This window comes from Diaporthe citri (assembly GCF_014595645.1).
Source record: "Diaporthe citri strain NFHF-8-4 chromosome Unknown scaffold_2, whole genome shotgun sequence".
Classification (NCBI taxonomy): domain Eukaryota; kingdom Fungi; phylum Ascomycota; class Sordariomycetes; order Diaporthales; family Diaporthaceae; genus Diaporthe; species Diaporthe citri.
This window is the reverse complement of record NW_025064847.1, coordinates 3,260,103-3,276,846: the sequence shown is the minus strand read 5'-3', so window position 1 is coordinate 3,276,846 and position 16,744 is coordinate 3,260,103. Positions and strand designations below refer to the sequence as shown.

Here is a 16,744-nt window from a genome sequence, read left to right as displayed (position 1 = left end):
AGCAGCCTCGAAAAATTATTCCTAGCAAGCTTCAAAAGCGATGACGGCCGTCAGCCGCCGGGGACCATCTGGACCGCGCATCCAAGCTAGAGTGACCGCAGAAGGTCCGTGCTCGGCCGGCCTCTGCTGCGGGCAGGGATGACGGCTTTACAAAATTTAGGCTCGCCGGGGGAGGTACGTACCGGGATACCCAGTTCTGCAGTCTGCAATCTTTTTTCCCAATTCGATGCCGTAGGCATGAGATGCCGGCCTATCATTTTCAAGTGGAACCGACACTCATTGCTCTTGATGTTATGATACGATATTGTATGAATGTATCAACAGCAATGATCTTTCTTGTGCAGAATCTGCCCAAATCGAATTCCTGAGACTCCCCAAGCATGGCACCGGTTGAGTTCCCTCCCCTCGAGGGGCCCGGCAGCAATGCAAATGACCTCTTTAGATGGCTTCAAAAGAGCCCACAGGAGGAACTTGTTCCGTGAGTAAGGACCTGTGCTTGTTGTTGAAACAAAATTGACGCCCACGCTCAGGTCTGCCCAGGGCTTGTTCCAGCAGCTGCTGGCAAATGCCTCCCAGCCTCGAGGTTCCACGGCGGACGCATGTGTGAAGCTGTGCGGTTTTGTTCAGCTATGCGCGAAATCAAGAGACGATACTCTGACAGCTTGGGCTTTTTCAGAGAAAACATCTCAGGACCTGTTCAACTTCTTCATCGAGTGGAACGAGAAGGACCAGCACCGTTCCATGAGATTGGTACTCGACCTTCTGTCCTTTCTAATCACACAGAATCCATTGCCCCAGGTCAAGGAGGATGTGAAGGCGGACTTATTGCACACTACATCTGCCATTATCGCAAGGAAATCGACGCGCCCGCTCGTTAAATCCTGCATTACCGCCCTCAGCCATCTGCTTCCAAAGTCCGTCTTCACTCTGGAAGACGTGGCGCAGATGTATCAGTCCATGCGGCCTGACCTCTCCGAGCAGCCTGCCGTCATTCTGTGGCAGGAGTGGGTGGTAGAGATATTCCGGTGGATGGAACTGCATTGCGTCTGCCCGGTTGCTGGAAAGCTCCTCGGCATCGTATTCAGCGGCTTGTATGGTTCTTCCCCATCTCGTGGCTGCCATGGGGCAAGAACGCCGGCACTCGATGCGGCAACAATCCGAGGGTGGCTCGAAGCAGCCTTGGTGGCCAACCCGGAATTACTTGAGAGTATCAAGAACTATTTCTTGGCGCCCTTGTTCAAGTCTGATCGCGCCCTGTCCACTGCATTGCTGAAAGAGCTCCACCACGTGCAGCCGGAGGATGAGGTTCACGCCCGCAGTGGTGAGCTAGACACTGCCGCTTTGCTACACCTTGCTGCCCTGGAACTTGGTAAAAAGGCCTCTATTGTCAACGAACCAGATCCCGGTCGAGCAAAAGCCACGGGTACCGTGGAGCTGGATGGCAAGGTTCTGGAGCGCTTTTTGCTCCACAATTCTTATGATGTCCGATCCTTCGCCATGTCCTTACTGATAACGTCCTCGTCTAGTACACGGCCTTACTCTATGATGGCCTTCGGGCTTTTGAAAAAGCATCTCAGATCCTGCCACGCAGATCCTGATGCCAAATTTCGGAACGAAATCCTAGGCCATTCGAAGAACATGATCAAGAGGGTCAAGGGGGCGATTTCTGTACTCGAAAAGGATTTAGCTCGCACAAGGACTAAAGCTTCGACTTCTAAAGTCCGGGAAACAGGGGTCAACACTCACATAAGCAAAGGGGCAAAGGAGATCACCAATGCTGGGGAGATCTGGCTGCGAGATACTCTTGAGGCCCACGAAAGGTTCCTTAGCTGGTACTTAGAGTTTCTACGGCAGGAGCTGGCACCCACAGCTTCTTACCAGCGGCATATTACCGCTCTCAAGGCTTTGGTGACAGTCTTGAAGCTCGGGAAAGAGTATCCAGGTGCGCCTGAACAAAACGTATACAAAGATCCGCAGTGGATCCGCATCATCCTGGACCTGATTATGGACCCTTTCGACGACGTCAGAGAGACGGCCACTGGTCTTCTGATGCTCTTCCCACCAGAGTGTACGCAAAGGGAAGTTGCATTCTGTGGTACGGCATGTACCACCCCGATGATGCTGCTGGCGGAATTCTCTTCTCGGGCAGCGGCTCAAGCATCTCGCACCGGCCGTGCGGACCATTCAGATGGAGCCGCCCGCTCCGCTGGCCTGCTTTGTGCCTGGGAAACAACAATTGAGAGACGGCTAGCACTACTATCACAGACCCTGGATACTTTGGACGCCAAGATCAGTGGGGCAGAAAAAGACCTTGGCCACGCAGTTATGGCAGAGCCAGTGCATGGTGACTTTGCCGCGGTCAGATACATGTGGGAAGTATTCTCACAGGCTCGGTACAGTGAAGCTCAGCTGCAGAGCCTTGCACTTTCTCAGACCTGGATCGTTGACCTTTGCGTGCGGATTTGGAATGCTGTTAGCTACGTGCTGTGCGATGATTCTCCGGAGGGGAAGGAGCTGGTAAGCATGGGCCCTTTCTTTTATAGAGAATACGGATTTTCGCACCCGTAACAACGGAGGGTACAACGGTATATCACCACCTCACCCAACAGCTACACCCAACACCCACACCCAACACCCATACGCCCAACTCACACACCCAATTTGCACGCCTGGTGTTAGGTGTGGGTAAGCGAATTAGACCTGGGCCATGTGCTCCATTTGGCTATAGCTATGGTGTGAGTTGGTACCGTTGACCCTCCGTTGTTACAGGTGTGAATCCCCGGTTTCCTTGTAGATCCCGTCTTTTGTGTTTACACATCCTATAATGTATCACTTTGGGTCCCGTAGTAGGCTATTAACATGCACCAGGAGTCGACCGAGGGTCTCGACACCAAAGACCTGCTAAGCTACAGCTTCCGGGCCATTCACGAGTCTAGTAACCTCCAGCGTACTATCGTGGGTAATTTAGCGCTCAGCCGTGCAGCTGTCTTTCTCTTACCAACGCCTGAGGCTTTCCGGAGAGTGGGCGATTTGGCATTCTCGCAGCTCTCTACTTTGAGACATCGGGGTGCGTTCTCAAGCGTCTCGCTCAATTTCACTTGCTGCTGCCAGAACGCTCGAAATCCTCACATTGCCCCTGTCGAAGCCGAGCAATCCTTGCTAGAGGATTGGTACCAGGGGGCACTATCGTGCATTTATGCGCAGAGGTCAACCACAAGACGGTCTGCAGGTATACCGGCTTTGATTACTGCCATTTTAGCATCGAACGCCGACAGCCCGTCGTTTGAGCAGGTGATGCGAACGCTAGAGGAGATCGCACAACGACCAGCCTCGGTTTCAGAAACGGATGGGAGTAACCTTCCCCAAGTTCACGCCTTTAATTCTCTCAAGGAGGTCTTCAAGAGCTCGCTCCTCAGCAAAAAGGTGGAACGCTACCTTCCAGAGTGCCTCGAACTTGCCACAAATAGCTTGAAAGCAGAGGTCTGGGCAATCAGGAATTGCGCGCTCTTACTACTGCGTAGCCTGATGGACAGTCTGTTCGGTACCGGTGACAGCAAAGCTGCCATGGAGGCCGGATGGGACGGGAAGACGCTTCGTATCTCATACACCAAATACCCGTCTCTACCGCCTATACTCCTGAACCTTCTGCAGTCAGGACAACTGGCCATGGAACCTGGAACCTTGACTTCAAGCTCAGCAGCCGAATCTGTCTTCCCGGCGCTGGATATCATCCGGCGAGCCGGGCCCCCAGAGTCTCACCGCAACGAGTTGTATAGTCTGATCACCAGGTATCTGGGCAGCCAACAATGGCACGTCCGCGAGATAGCCGCGCGGACTCTATGCTCCTTCCTCTTGAGTGAACGTTGGCTCTCTTCAGTCAAGAGTCTGTTGGAAGAGTCACGGGGCTCGGCAAACAGGCTGCATGGAACCTTTCTCACAGTGAGATTCTTCTTGGAGAGAACGTCCATGGACAGAAGTCAAGGCCAGCTGCTCGGTCAAACGTTAATACCCGAGCTTGATGGGCACTCTCAGCTTGCGAGTTTTGTAGACGAGATCAGGGCTCTCGGACAGACGCTGCAAGAGTTCGAGATGGATGCCACAATATCTTCCGAAGTTTGGGCCGCCTTCGTTGAGATTCGCACGTTGACACAGCAGATCGCGCCTCCTGCGAACATTCAGACCAGCAAGGCCGAGCAATTCGCCAACCTGAAAATCGCACAAGGGAGGAACAGCTTCACCTCAAGAGCACTCCTCGACCACCGGATAGGGTCCAGGTCTCTGCGAGAAGCAGTAGCGCTCAAGAGCATTGACGAACTCAAGTCCAGCCTCCTTGATGCCCTCGACAGGGACACAGACACTGCATGCATGCTTCTCGAGGCCATTCCCACGATCTGGGGCAAGTCGCAAACTCCTGAGCTTTGCAAGATGTATCTCGAACTCTGCGAGCACACAAAAGTGCCGGAGGCCCGCGCACAAGCCCTGACAAACCTGGCCGGGCTTCTGGATGACCATATCTTCCAAGGCAAGTTGCAGGACCTAGCTGCACCAGAAGAATTCGAGTCCTTCCAGCGATCCACCCTGGACAGCATCAACCCAGCCCTGGCGAATGCAATTCTCCTCGCCTCGGGGCCCGTCATCGCAATCCAAACGCTCCCGCACAACGGGCAGCTGTCATTCTTCATGTTCGAACAGCGGCTGCGGGCCTGGGGCAAAGCCATCGCGGACGCCCTGCACGACAGCAACACATTTGACATGCGCATGGCAGCAGCCATGGCCATCAGGTCTTTTGCGGCAGCTGTGCGCTCCGCCGCCGGGAACGACGCGGCGTACCTGCCCTTCCTGCTAGCGTTATACAACACGCTCGTCGACGACGACGACGAGATCCGCGACGTCGGCGCCGTCGCCACAGCGCTCGTCACCTCGCCGGACCCCCACGTACTTTCTCCACAGCCCCTCGTCGCGGTCGACGCGGCCGACGCCTTGCTCTCGTGGCTCCGGGAGCGCTTCGGCCACACCAATGAGTTCAGGGCCTACGTCGCCTGCCGCCTGGCCGGGAACCCGATCGTCGCCCTCGACATCGGCGTGCAGGACCTTACCGCCTGGGCGTCCCCCGAGCAGCAGTTCGCTGAGGCGCTCGAGGTGGACGAGAGCCTATTCGCGGTGGAGGAGCAGAACCTGTTTATAGACGAGGTCCGCGAGACGCAGAGATGGGCTGACGTGTTTAGGTCCCTGCCGCGGGACTATGACCAGACAGAAGGTGATGATGGCGTGGCCGGGAAGGTGCTAGTCATGGACAGCTCGCTAGATGCGTTGAAGGGGTGGGTGGAGAAGGCTCTGGAGGTCCTAGCCGTACAGGTCGGGCAGGACGACGGCCCGCTCGGATGGGCTTCGATGGCTGATGCATTTGCCCTGTGCCACCGTGTCTTAGTGTCCGGGCAGGCCATGGCTGAATTGCTGGGTGAAAAGGATACCGCGATTGCGAGCTCCCTGGCCAGAATAAAGGACATTGGACAAACATCGAGACTTCATGGGCTCCTGTTGTCATCGTTGGATCGAGTCTAGGCTGTCTGGCATAGGTTACGACTGTATATTGTACATCCCAGAACTGCTGGGCGCGGGCGCCATTCACAGTGACAATATCATCACCTCTGCTTTGCCTGTCCTTTACTCAATTAGATGACTGTCCAATTGCAAGCTGAATGACCATGTTTCTGCAATCTGGTCGTCCAATGGTATGTGGAAACTGGGACAACCTCTTGTGGGCCGACCTGCCTCGGGATAGCCTGCTCTGGAATAACCAGTCATGGGATATCTTCTGGGATCACCTCCTATGGGATAAACTCTTACGGGATATTCTCCAGTGGAATAAGCTCATGTGGATTAAACTTTCATAGGACAACCTCTTATGATATAATTCCGCAATAAGATGTCCCCTACTAGGATAGTCTTTTCTGGGATAGACTTCTCTGGGGGTAAACTGGTATAGGTTAGTACTTAAGAGGATATCCTCTACTAGAAGAACTACCTTAGGATAATCTGCCGTAGGATAACCTGCCGTAGGATAACCTGCCCTAGGCTAACCTTCTCTAGGATAGCTAGCTATAGGATCACAGCTATGAGATAATTAGCTATGGGATCACCATCTATAGGATAACCAGCTGTGGGATGACCAGCCTTGGGATGACCAGACATGGGATAGTCTCTAATAGGATATATTCTCCTGGGATAATGAGGTACCTGAGTGAACAATTCGAAAATCCGGAAATAATCTACGGAAAGATCAACATCGTCTCATCAATGAGTCTCAACTAAGAGGAAGAACAACGATGTAGGACTGCAAACCGCAACGAACAGAGTAAGCAGCTGAAAAAGAACAATGAGGTGCCAGGCCCTGGATACTCAAGTTAAAGGGGGGATGATGATCCAAGGCCTGTCGACCGCGTACCCGCGCCACGTTGTCTAACAATATGATGGCGTTAATGAATTTTCATAAGATATCGAGCATGTTTCACAACTCACCCAAGCATCCGCTTCCCTTCCATTTACCCTGAAGGGCGCAGTCTGCGGCAGACATCTGTGCAGACTATGTGCCCTCCAGTTTCGTCGACAAATTCACTGTTCGGAAAATCTTTCATCGTGAAGCGTTCAAGTTTCGAATCATATGCGGTGTGGAAGACAATCGTTGTTTTTGATATACAAGTGACAGCACAGTGCAACCAGAGATGCTGTTTCCTATGCTAGGGAAAAGGGTATGGAAAATCTACGCTTGTTGCTTGGAAAACATAACCCAGATGTATGCTTGGTCGACCAGGAACTACCGAACTTCCCCTTCACTTCTGCATCATTTCGACCGCGACGAGGCCTGTGACAGCTTGCCGTCCTCCAGTGGTGCCGTCCCGTTGAAGGCTAAATCAGTCGTACTCGCCACGCCGCCCAGCTTGCCCAGCTGCGCAACGAGCTTCGTGTTCTGCGCCTGTAGCTGGCCCACCTGCTCCTTAAGGATGTCGATCTGCTTGAGCGCCATGTCCCTCTCTACCTTGACCTTTTCGAGCTGCATGGCGGCGTTCGCCCGCTCGTCCTTCTCCTGCTGCTTCTTTCTCCTCTCTTCGGCCTTCCTCTCTTCCTTCAGCTTCTTCTCCTCCATCTTCTTCACTTCCTTCCTGTAGTTTTCCTCCTGCCGGGCAATCTCCTTTTCGTGCTTCTCCTTAAGCTTAGCTAGTCCGTCGTCGCCCTGATTCGACTTGCCCTGTGAGGCCCGCTCCTGCTGGCGCGCCATCTTCTCCGCGAGTTTCCTGTGCCGATCCTGCAGCTTCCTGAGGTGCTTCTCGTGTTGCGACACTGCGGCCTTGGTGGACGATTCGTCACTCTTGGAGGAATGCATGGACGCCATGTCGCCTCCTCCTAAGCTACGATCCCCTCCCGAGGGGACTTTGGCCAAGGGTGTCTCGGCATCGGGCTCCTGTGCAGAGGCGAAACTACGCTCTGATTCATCCGAGTCCGAGTCGCTGTCTTGGAGGTCGGAATCGAGCTCTGATGTCGAGTGGGCGACACCCGGTAGCCGCGACGTCACAATAGATGATGCAGCGCCTATAGCCCCAGCAATCATGTTGTAGAAACCACTTGGTTGTACATCTTCCTCCGCTGCGGCTTGGGAGGGTTGCTGTGCCGGTCTTGATACACTGGCAGAAGGTTGGTGCTGTCTAGGTGTCGTCGTCTCACCCACACTGTTCTTTGGAGATTCATCCTCGGGGATTTCAGCGCGAGAGTCCTCGAGATTCTGTTCTGTCCTCGTGTCCAGCCACTTGAGGAATTTCCCAGCGTCTGTCACTATACCACCAGGGGTGCCTTTCTCGACCATGAATCTTGGCACGCTACCTCCAGGGTCAGATCGAGTCACCATGACCCACTCGATTGCCATTTCCGTGTCCTCGCCAGGCTTGCCGGCTTCCGAATCCTCGTTACGGTCACGGGGCGGCAGACCGGTGAGTGATCGCGACAGGCCTCTCTCACCACCAGGGCCAGCGTCCGACTTGGCCTCAGCTCGTTTCTGGGCTGCACGCAGGACTGCCTCCTGGCCAATGTCCATGTCACCACCCGTTTTCCGGCTCGGCAGCTGGATGTCCTCCCGTCTCATGTCAACTGAAGACCTGACCCGCCGCAGTGGCTTCTCGATAGGGATCTCCCTGATCAGCTCCACGCTCTCGTAATTACCCCTGATGTACGCCGACCGGGGCGCACATTGGGGGTGGTTGCAGGGCTTCGACACGATCATAAACTGCCTCGGCCCCTTGCTCTTGTTTTTGTCGTCACCGCCGCTGGTACCGGTCAGGAAGAGCGTGACAAAGTCCCTCGGCGTTGTTGGCCCCGGAAATTGAGCGTTCAACAGCCACACGTCAGCCTGGCCCACCCCGTCACATTCCAGATGCTCGGCCTTCCTCTCTGCACCAATGCCCCTGACGTTGCCCGTGCCTGGGCCCGTGGCGTGCTGCAAGGTATGTCCAAACTCGGTCTCCAGCCCCAGCCTGAACTTGTCAAATGATATGCCCTCGTGCAGGCTCCGCCTAGCGAACCAGGCGCCGCGGCCGTCCTTCCCGGCGAGCTTGTAGACGCTCATGTTGTAGGGGTTGTCGCGTGGGGGAATCTTGACCTCCTTCCACTCCTTCTGCAGCTGTGCCGCATGGGCGGCGGCGGCCGCTGTTGAAGCATCCGCACTTGCCGAAGTGTTGGTGTGGTGGCGGGAGGTAGGGTCGAAGACGACGGAGCTGTCGGTGTGGCTCCTCGCGCGGCCGATTTGCTGGGGCTTGGTCGCTGCGGGTATGCTGTCGACAACAGTCTGGGCGTGGAGGAAGGTCGTGTTCAGGAAGTGCTTGATGTCGTCGCCCGTGACTGCTGTCCAGTCAATTGGCCCCAGAGCCTTCAGTGGCTCATGATGAGACATGGTGACCTCGTGGTCGCAGAGGGCGACGGCGGAAAAGTAGAGTTAGGTTGATATTCTGTAAGTACTCGCTAGCAATGACGGTCTTTGGGGCAAAAGGATTTCATGTCCCAGGGCTTCCGAGTGGTCTATACGAGACGAATACGATGGATACGGTGACCGTCCAGGCGAAAGCATGAGTGGGTCAAGGTTGTGAGGCAGTGAGGCCGATGACAGAACAATTTGACGTCCCGCTAGATAACACACATAACCAAGGCCGTAGACCTGCTCGCTCCGCGGGATTCTGCCTGTCGAGTTTCAATTTGAGAGCAAGAGACAAGAACAAGAAAAGGATGACCGTCTGCAGCAGCCACCCCCTTCTCTGCCTTTGTCCGTCCGAGACGTGTATTTACTGACGTCATCCTTGTTCAACCAGAGGCCAGACCCAGCTCAGCTCGAGCTCGACTCCAACTGGAAACCCATCTCCGGTTTCCCCCCTCCCCCACCTGCTTTCCCCCTGGCCCAGACGGCCGGGCTAGAATGCTGACAGACGTCAGTGGGTTTGAGCTTAGCAGGGGCCATGGGGAAACCGGAGCCAATGCTCCAAGACACAAACTACAACCTTGTAGGCCGAGGAACTCATCACATGAGCTACCGTAGAAAGGGAGGAACAGGCTGCAAAAGACAAAACCGTGTTCAATGAAGACTATCTAGACCGCACGGGTATCTGTGTGTAAGCGCTGTCGCATGAAGGAATACGGTGACAAAAACAAGAAAAGAAAAGAAAAGACAGAAGAGTGGAAGACCCCTTGATGACATCGCAATGCATAACGAGCCCAGGTTTACCCAGCTGTCCTGATGGTCCCCTCCCTTCCAGTATGAAAATCTGCACGTATGTTTATGACCACGCGTATGTATGTATGTACCTCCCCAGTCCATCTACCATTGCACCAGCCAATCCCATTACAAGGCGCATAAAGACGCCTTCCTTTTACACGTCAACCATCTTCATCCTCTTCGCAAGCGCCATGTCCTTCTCCAGCTTGCAGCTCCCGCAGTACTCGGCGTGCCACTGCGTAAGGGCCTCGACTCTCTTCTCATCGATGGGCCGCATGACTTTCTGCCCGCCAGCACCGACGCCCGCAGCGCTAGGTGTCGCTTTGCTGCTGCTGCCGCTGCTGCTGGTGCTCCCCTTCTCATACAGCATCATCTTGACCTGGTCACACCGCAGGTTCTCGTCCGCGAGCCAGTTCTCCCACTCGCTCTGGATCATCTCCTTCTCGATCTTGTTCACAACCCGCATCGCGACAAGCAGGTCGTGGCGGTACGACCCGAGTCGCTGGCGGGTGCGCCGTAGTTGGCGGGCCGTGGCCCTGCTGGTGGTCGAGGTCAGGACTGCGCCGGCCTCTTCGTACGACGAGTCGAGGGACGTCGTGTTTAGGATCTGGCGGAATGTATTGTAACTAGGGTGGTGTCGTGTCAGTGACTGAACCTGGAGTGTTCAAGATGACGAGCGGCAACTTACCATTCGCTGTCCCCCCCAGGAGCCGCAACCACCGAAGACAGCGCTGCCTCGTCAAGATCCGCAATGTAGACGGCCTTGCTCATCATAACGTTGGGACCAACACCCATCCGCCCCATGAACTTCGCCGCGCTCCTTTCCGTCCACCATGTCGACCCCTCGCGGCCCGTGAAGGCAAGGTTCGTGAGGACGCTCAGAGCCAGCACAGCCAATATCACCCGGTGCGCGGTCACAACGCTGAAGATCTTTTGCACGCCCGCAAAAGTCCACATCAGCAGGCTCGTTGCGACGCTCTCCATGAAACTTCTCACCGTCTCGAACATCATTTCCGTCAATGTTCGAGGCTGGATCATCTGTGAGCTCTTCTTCAGCCCCGCCTCGCTTGTCTGCGATGCTTCCCCAGGGGTGAACACGACCACCTGCTGCTGCCCCCCAATGTTGCCATACACCTGGATCGCCCTCTTCGTGCGGCTGTGCGGGCCCAGTTTGCGCACCTGGTCTGTCGCCACTTCCGCCAGTTCTTCCGCGTCGCGCCGTGCATCCTCGAGAGCCTGTCGCTGCACGAGGGCCTTGGACAGAGGTGGCGTTTTAGACCACTCCACCTTGGTGTACAGAGCAAGCTTGCACTTGGACTTGGCGACGTGCGTGATGACGACCTTGGTGATCAGCTTGAACGCATGCGAATGAGGAAGATGCCAGGGTGTTTTGACGTGTGTGACCAGGTAGGTGATGTGGTCGCTGAACACGTCAATGAGCTGGAAGTCGGCCACATCCTCGCCGTGTTTGGCCCGGCCCATGAAGCCGACCGAATCGACCTTGAACTTGAAATCTCGCTTCATCTTGCCATGATCAATGAGTTGCCACGGCCCCTGGGCGATCTCCTTGGCGCGCCGCTCGAAGTAGAGTTTGGGGAAGATGAATGACTTGTCGCCAAATAGTACGTGGAAGCATGCCTTTGCGCTGATCTCAAAGTGGCGCTCTTCGACCGCTTCACCCATACCCTCAGGCTCGTACACAACTGGGTGCACTGGGAGCTGGAATTTGGGAACCGGTTTCCGCACCTGTCTTGATGACCTATCTCTGGCACCATAGCCACCCTTAAAGACCGGTCTGCCCGAGGCAGTGCCATCATCGATCGGGGTGTTCGGGGAAACCTCTTCCCAACTCTCCGCACTGGGGCTTTTCTTCTCGTACTCGTCGCTCTCCAGGTTCAAGAGCGCAGCTATGACCTCCGGGACTTCCATTGGCTCCTCAGCCTGAAGATCATCAATAAGGAGATTCAGCCGGGAATGAAGGAGTCCCAGATCCATCAGGAATGTCTTGATGGTGATGCGGGTCAATCCGTCCGTACTCATCTTGTGGCTGAGGTGCAGGAATAAGAAGTCGCAGTCCCTGCCCGGAGCCGCCGTAACCTCTGAGATGATGTCCAAACTGAGGGTGTAAGTGACCACTAAGCCCATCTGGTGACCATAGAAGTACATGTTGTCCGAAGTGACATAGATGCGGCCATTGCCCATAATGCCATGGTTGCTAGCAGATCCCTCGACCGAAGTGCTCGTCCAGGCAGCATTGAATACCATCACCAACTTCTCGTCGAGCGACACATTGGGAAATAATAGTCTGAACTGTGGATGATGTGCCTTGAGCTCGACCGGGTATTTCTGTGGGAATGTCTCGCCGGTTGGCTTCTCCAAGACTCTGAAGTCGGAGGCGTTACCTCCGGCGCTCAGAGTCTTCCGATGGAGAGTCGAGGGCGCATGGCTGCCCTGATTCGAGGTGGCTTCACTAGCAGGAAGTGTCTGCGCGTTCGCTGAGAGCAGTGGATCGTCGTCCAGTCTAAGGTGCGTCGTGTCGTCCTCCCTGGGCGGGTACAGTGTACTCCAGGGGATGCTGCCCCAGTAATTGGCAACCACAGCCGTTGGCAAGCTCAGGCTGCTGTTGCTGTCCGAGGTGACGGACCGTTCAGCGCTCACGGACAGGGCTGTCTTGCTGAGAGACGTCGCTGTAGGGGCTTTGGCTAGCGTGGGAGGCGCGAGGCTGCTACCATTCATTTCGCTTATAGGTTGTAAGGCTGGCAGAGAGCGACCGAGGTTTGTTACAGATTGATTGTAGGCAGCATATCCAGGCAGGAGGTTGGAACTGGCAGAAATCAGGCCGGCTATGCCTGATGACTCGCCACGCGCAAGGGGTAACTTTCGGTGCAGTTCCAACCTCTGCATGATGCGTGCAGCATGCTCTCTGCCACTTTCGCCCTCCTCACGTGGGAGGTCTCTAGCAATGTCCCGTGCCAGGCCTGTGACGGAGCGGCGCGGCGCGGCGCCTACTTCAAACGAAGACCGTGTCGCTGATCCATCATTGCCAGGCACTGGCAGCGTGGCGGATCTCTCCGTGCCGTCTTCAAATCCCTCCAGAGACTTGGCCGAGAACTCGGGGATGGTAGGCGGAGTGATGGCGAAGGCGGGGTCAATACCCCCGGGCAGTGTGCTGGCATCTCTGGCCACACTCGCATCAAATGCCTGCTTCTTGGCGATCTCGAAGACCTCGATCCATTGCTCCAGTTCCGCCTGGGTCTCGGCCTGTAGCATTATGTTTTGAGACTTGGTCTTGACCTCGAAGCAGAAGCGCCGTTCCTCTGAGACCGCAGGGCGAGCGCCGCAAAGAAGCACGCCGATCTCGTCGCCTTGGAGAACACCCTGCGGCCCTTGGACCAGCCATCCGAAGATTCCATTTCGGCAGTAGTACCAACGCCTGATCCAATTCGTTCTGGCAGGCTTTCCTGTGATGGTCCGGAGGAAGAGCCAACCTTGCTTCTCCGAGACGACAGCGCCCTCCTCCTTTCACCTGGACGTTCACGGGACCCCTAGAGCCGAGAAAGGCAACCGTTGATATGTTGTAGTCTTCCAGTTCGCGAGAGGGCTTGAACGAGGCCACCGCGTTTTCGCCGACGTCCCTCCTAGCGGCCTGCAGCTCGCGCTTGAACAGGGCCTCGCTGGCCTCCATCTCCTTCGACCATCCTCTGACGCGGTCCATCTCCTGGGCATACTTGTTAGACGCGTATGAGCTGTCACGCCATCGCTTCATCTCGCCACATGTCGACGGATATGCGGACAAGCAACTTGTCGAGGGAGAAGCGGATCTGCGGCGCAAGCTGGCAAAAGTCCATTGACGCCTTGAGGTACGCCTTGCGGGTCTCGTAGACGGCAAAGGCATCCTCACGCAACGAAGACGGCTCCTTTGCCTTGCTCTGCGCCACGTAGCGTGCCAGCGTGGTATCAAACACCTTCTGTGTAGTCTCCAGCGTCCTCCTCGTCTCCTTGAATGTCTTCAGCTCCCCGATCAGGAATGAGCGGACTGGCTCCACGGTCAGGTTATCCATGCGGCGCATTACCGCCAGTATCTGGCTCCACCATTCCCGCTGGCCGTCGCTGCTCCTCCTCAGCGCGAGCATCGTGTAGTCTGGGTCGATGGGGCCATCGGTCGTGACGGCCAGGGGCGGCATGGTCTTGCCCAGGAAGCCTTGGATGGTCTCCTCGAGGGCGAGGATGTCGTGGACGACCTTCGAGCATGACTTCATGTAGCCGTCGAGCCATCGCTCGACCTGCTCGACCTGCTCGGCAAAATGGACGGCGACGCATCGGAAGGTCGGGGAGTCGAGGGCAGCTTCTTGCAGGCCTAGGGGGATTGCCGGGCTGGGGTGCTTCTGCGGCGACGTGGAAGGGTTGGGAGGGACGGAGGGTTTGTCGACAGCCGGGTTGGCCGGCGCCGCGCCGGAGTCAGCCATGTCGGAGGTTGGGGTCGAGTGAGGAAACTATCGCGGCAGTGGGAGGTGTCGATGGCTCATCCTGGTCGGTAAACAAATCAGGGGTTGCGACGAAGGGCACGGGTGCATTCACAGTCCAGACACACAGGCAATGCAACGGTTCAATCGGGGTGGACAGATTGACGGCGACAAGGCTGAGGATGACGATCTCGGGGACCAGGGATCAGGGACCAGGGACAAGAAGGTCGATGGATGGAAGGTTCCTCTCTCAGCCTCGGGCTTGCCCTGACGTCGGTGATGCTGTCTGGAAAGGGCTGTTGCGGCTGCTCTGTTGCGCCCTCCTCATTTCGGTTGGAGGGCTAGCGTTTTGACAGCGGACAGATCCCGCCCCCACCCCACTCCCCATCTCAGCTTACCCCGGACGGCAATCTCGACCTCAAACTTCAGACAACCTGCTTGGCTGGCTCGCTGGCTGCCTGTCTATCTGATTGTTTCTTTGGTTTGTCGACGGTTGGGATCGCCTTGAGATCGCCCCAACTGGTAACTATCGTAATGCCACCCTTCTCTGTTTGCACAGATGTTTGCACAGACGTTTGTAGGCGCCCGTTCTCGCTAGCTGCTCATGGCAGCAGCTGCCTGCCTGCCTGCGAGCTCGCTCACGCGGGCTATGCGGCCTCGGCTGGACTGGTCTGGCCCTTGAAGCGTGCACAGTAATCACCGCCAATGCGTATTCCATCTGATTTCTTGACTCGTTCTATGTTCGTCTCGAGACACCGAACGCGTGGCCGGGCGGCTTCTGAGCGTCTACTGCGCTTTACACAGCCCGCAGGGATTCCAAACGTTTCATACCGGGATAGGAAGCGCGTAGCTTGGGAGCCGTCAAGAGTCCCAGGTCCCTCGTTAAGACAGATTGCGACCTGAGGAGTAACGTTCTAATTCATGCCTAGGTGTAGCGTCGTCCGTTGTAGGGCATTATAGGAAGCCGTCAGCTTTATCTCTTGCTTGTTCCGTTGAGAGGCAAGGTGCCTGTGCTAATGCTTGGGACGGCCGATGTTTGGGGCACACCTGAGGATGAAAATAGCTCTACATTGTTTCAACCAACCCCTTCTATTACCACCAGACGGCGGTTGAACGGATATTCAGGATTCACTCACAAATGGAAGCACAATGACCGAAGTCGCCCGCACTTTAGATGCCACCAACTAATAGGATTGAGTGCTTCAGGCCCTCAGCTTCGGGCCCAACTCTGTTGCTGTGGCCTTTATTAATGAACACGGAGATTCGCACCTGTAAAAACAGAGGGTACACCGGTACATCTTTAGAGTGCATCACCCAGGCCTAATTCACACACCCACACCCAACACCTACACACATAATTTACACACCTGATTCACATAGCTAATTTATATACCTAGTGCTAATTAGATGTGTTAATAGGTATGTAAATTGGGCGTTCCGTGTGTGAATTGGGCGTGGGTGTTGGGTATGTGAGTTTTCACCTAGTTGAGTGCTGGTGATGTACCGGTGTACCCCCCCCTTTTTGCAGGTACGAATCTCTGATTTCTTATTAATTAGGAGGATGGGAGAAACGGCTGCTCATCAACGAGGTCCGCCTGCCTCAAGCAAAGCTTGAACAAGCTGTGAATTGGGAAGAAAGGGGAAGTGGGTTCCGTATCAAGCTATCTGATATCACATGAGGCAAGAAGTGAGGCATCTGCAACCACAGTTGGCTTAGGGTATGTACCGCAAGTCGGTGGGCCTATAGCTAGCTCGGCTCGGAGGTCGTCGGGCGTCTATGTGAAATGGAAATGCTCAGCCCACCAGCCGCGACGTTGACAAATGGGCAAAACACTTAGCCTGAGTCGGAGAAAGGCCAGCAGTTATGAAACGCACGCGCGGATTAAGCACAAAGTCAGCAAGTTCCTCCGGGGTCATGATCTTCGAGTGATGTGTAATTTGGAAGGTCTCCGGAGACACGTCGACTTTTCGCCTCATCCGAGACCTGGTGATGATGTGCACCATGCAGGCAGGCAGGGCAGTTCGAGTGGAGAAAAGCTTCTTTGACCGAGGAGTTGTCATGCAAAAGTCGAAATGTTTCGTGGCGTGCTTGGGGCAGCATTCCGAGAGAGGGTTGCCCCTGGGAAACGTACGGAACGACGTTACTATGTAGAGGTAGAGGCGCGGGTGATCCACGCTGGCTTCATGCAAGCCCGCGGCTTTTTCAGCTCCTCAAGGATCACAGCCGGGCAAAATGCGCCAGACAGGACGAATCAACAACCGACGTGTCTGGGGATCTCTCCTTGACAACGAACCACGGCTGCAGAACTTGGACGCTTTGCATGCATCAGACCAACAGGCGGTGCTGTTAAGGTAGACGGAGCCAGCAGGATAAGTCTGGTCCAGGACAGCGCCGTCGACGCTGCGCCACACTAGCCGGACCACAGGTTCTGCCCCTGCCCGCCCACCCCACATTTTAGAGCCGCCGAAGCGCCCCCGCAGGTATTTTCAACCCCTGAGCCGATCTTGACGCGGCTCACAGGAGCCAAAG

At 55.7% G+C, this 16,744-nt stretch overlaps 3 protein-coding genes across 3 annotated transcripts; 1 reads left to right on the top strand and 2 right to left on the bottom strand.

Annotated features, from left to right (window-relative positions):
- Nucleotides 1-380: 380 nt before the first annotated feature.
- Nucleotides 381-5,562, top strand: INS49_006496 (uncharacterized protein; the record flags this gene model as incomplete). The annotated part of the gene is made up of 5 exons (XM_043167268.1): nt 381-478; nt 531-2,068; nt 2,189-2,517; nt 2,869-2,959; nt 3,230-5,562. 5 exons carry the CDS (start codon nt 381-383, stop codon nt 5,560-5,562), a joined length of 4,389 nt encoding a protein of 1,462 aa, XP_043028412.1.
- A 1,279-nt stretch (nt 5,563-6,841) lies between these two features.
- On the bottom strand, nt 6,842-8,938 carry INS49_006495 (uncharacterized protein; the record flags this gene model as incomplete). The annotated part of the gene is made up of 1 exon (XM_043167267.1): nt 6,842-8,938. The coding sequence occupies one exon, from the start codon at nt 8,936-8,938 to the stop codon at nt 6,842-6,844; it is 2,097 nt and encodes a 698-aa protein (XP_043028411.1).
- A 967-nt stretch (nt 8,939-9,905) lies between these two features.
- INS49_006494 (uncharacterized protein) lies at nt 9,906-14,217 on the bottom strand (the record flags this gene model as incomplete). The annotated part of the gene is made up of 4 exons (XM_043167266.1): nt 9,906-10,377; nt 10,440-13,129; nt 13,278-13,469; nt 13,546-14,217. The coding sequence occupies 4 exons, from the start codon at nt 14,215-14,217 to the stop codon at nt 9,906-9,908; spliced, it is 4,026 nt and encodes a 1,341-aa protein (XP_043028410.1).
- Between the last annotated feature and the right edge of the window lie 2,527 nt (nt 14,218-16,744).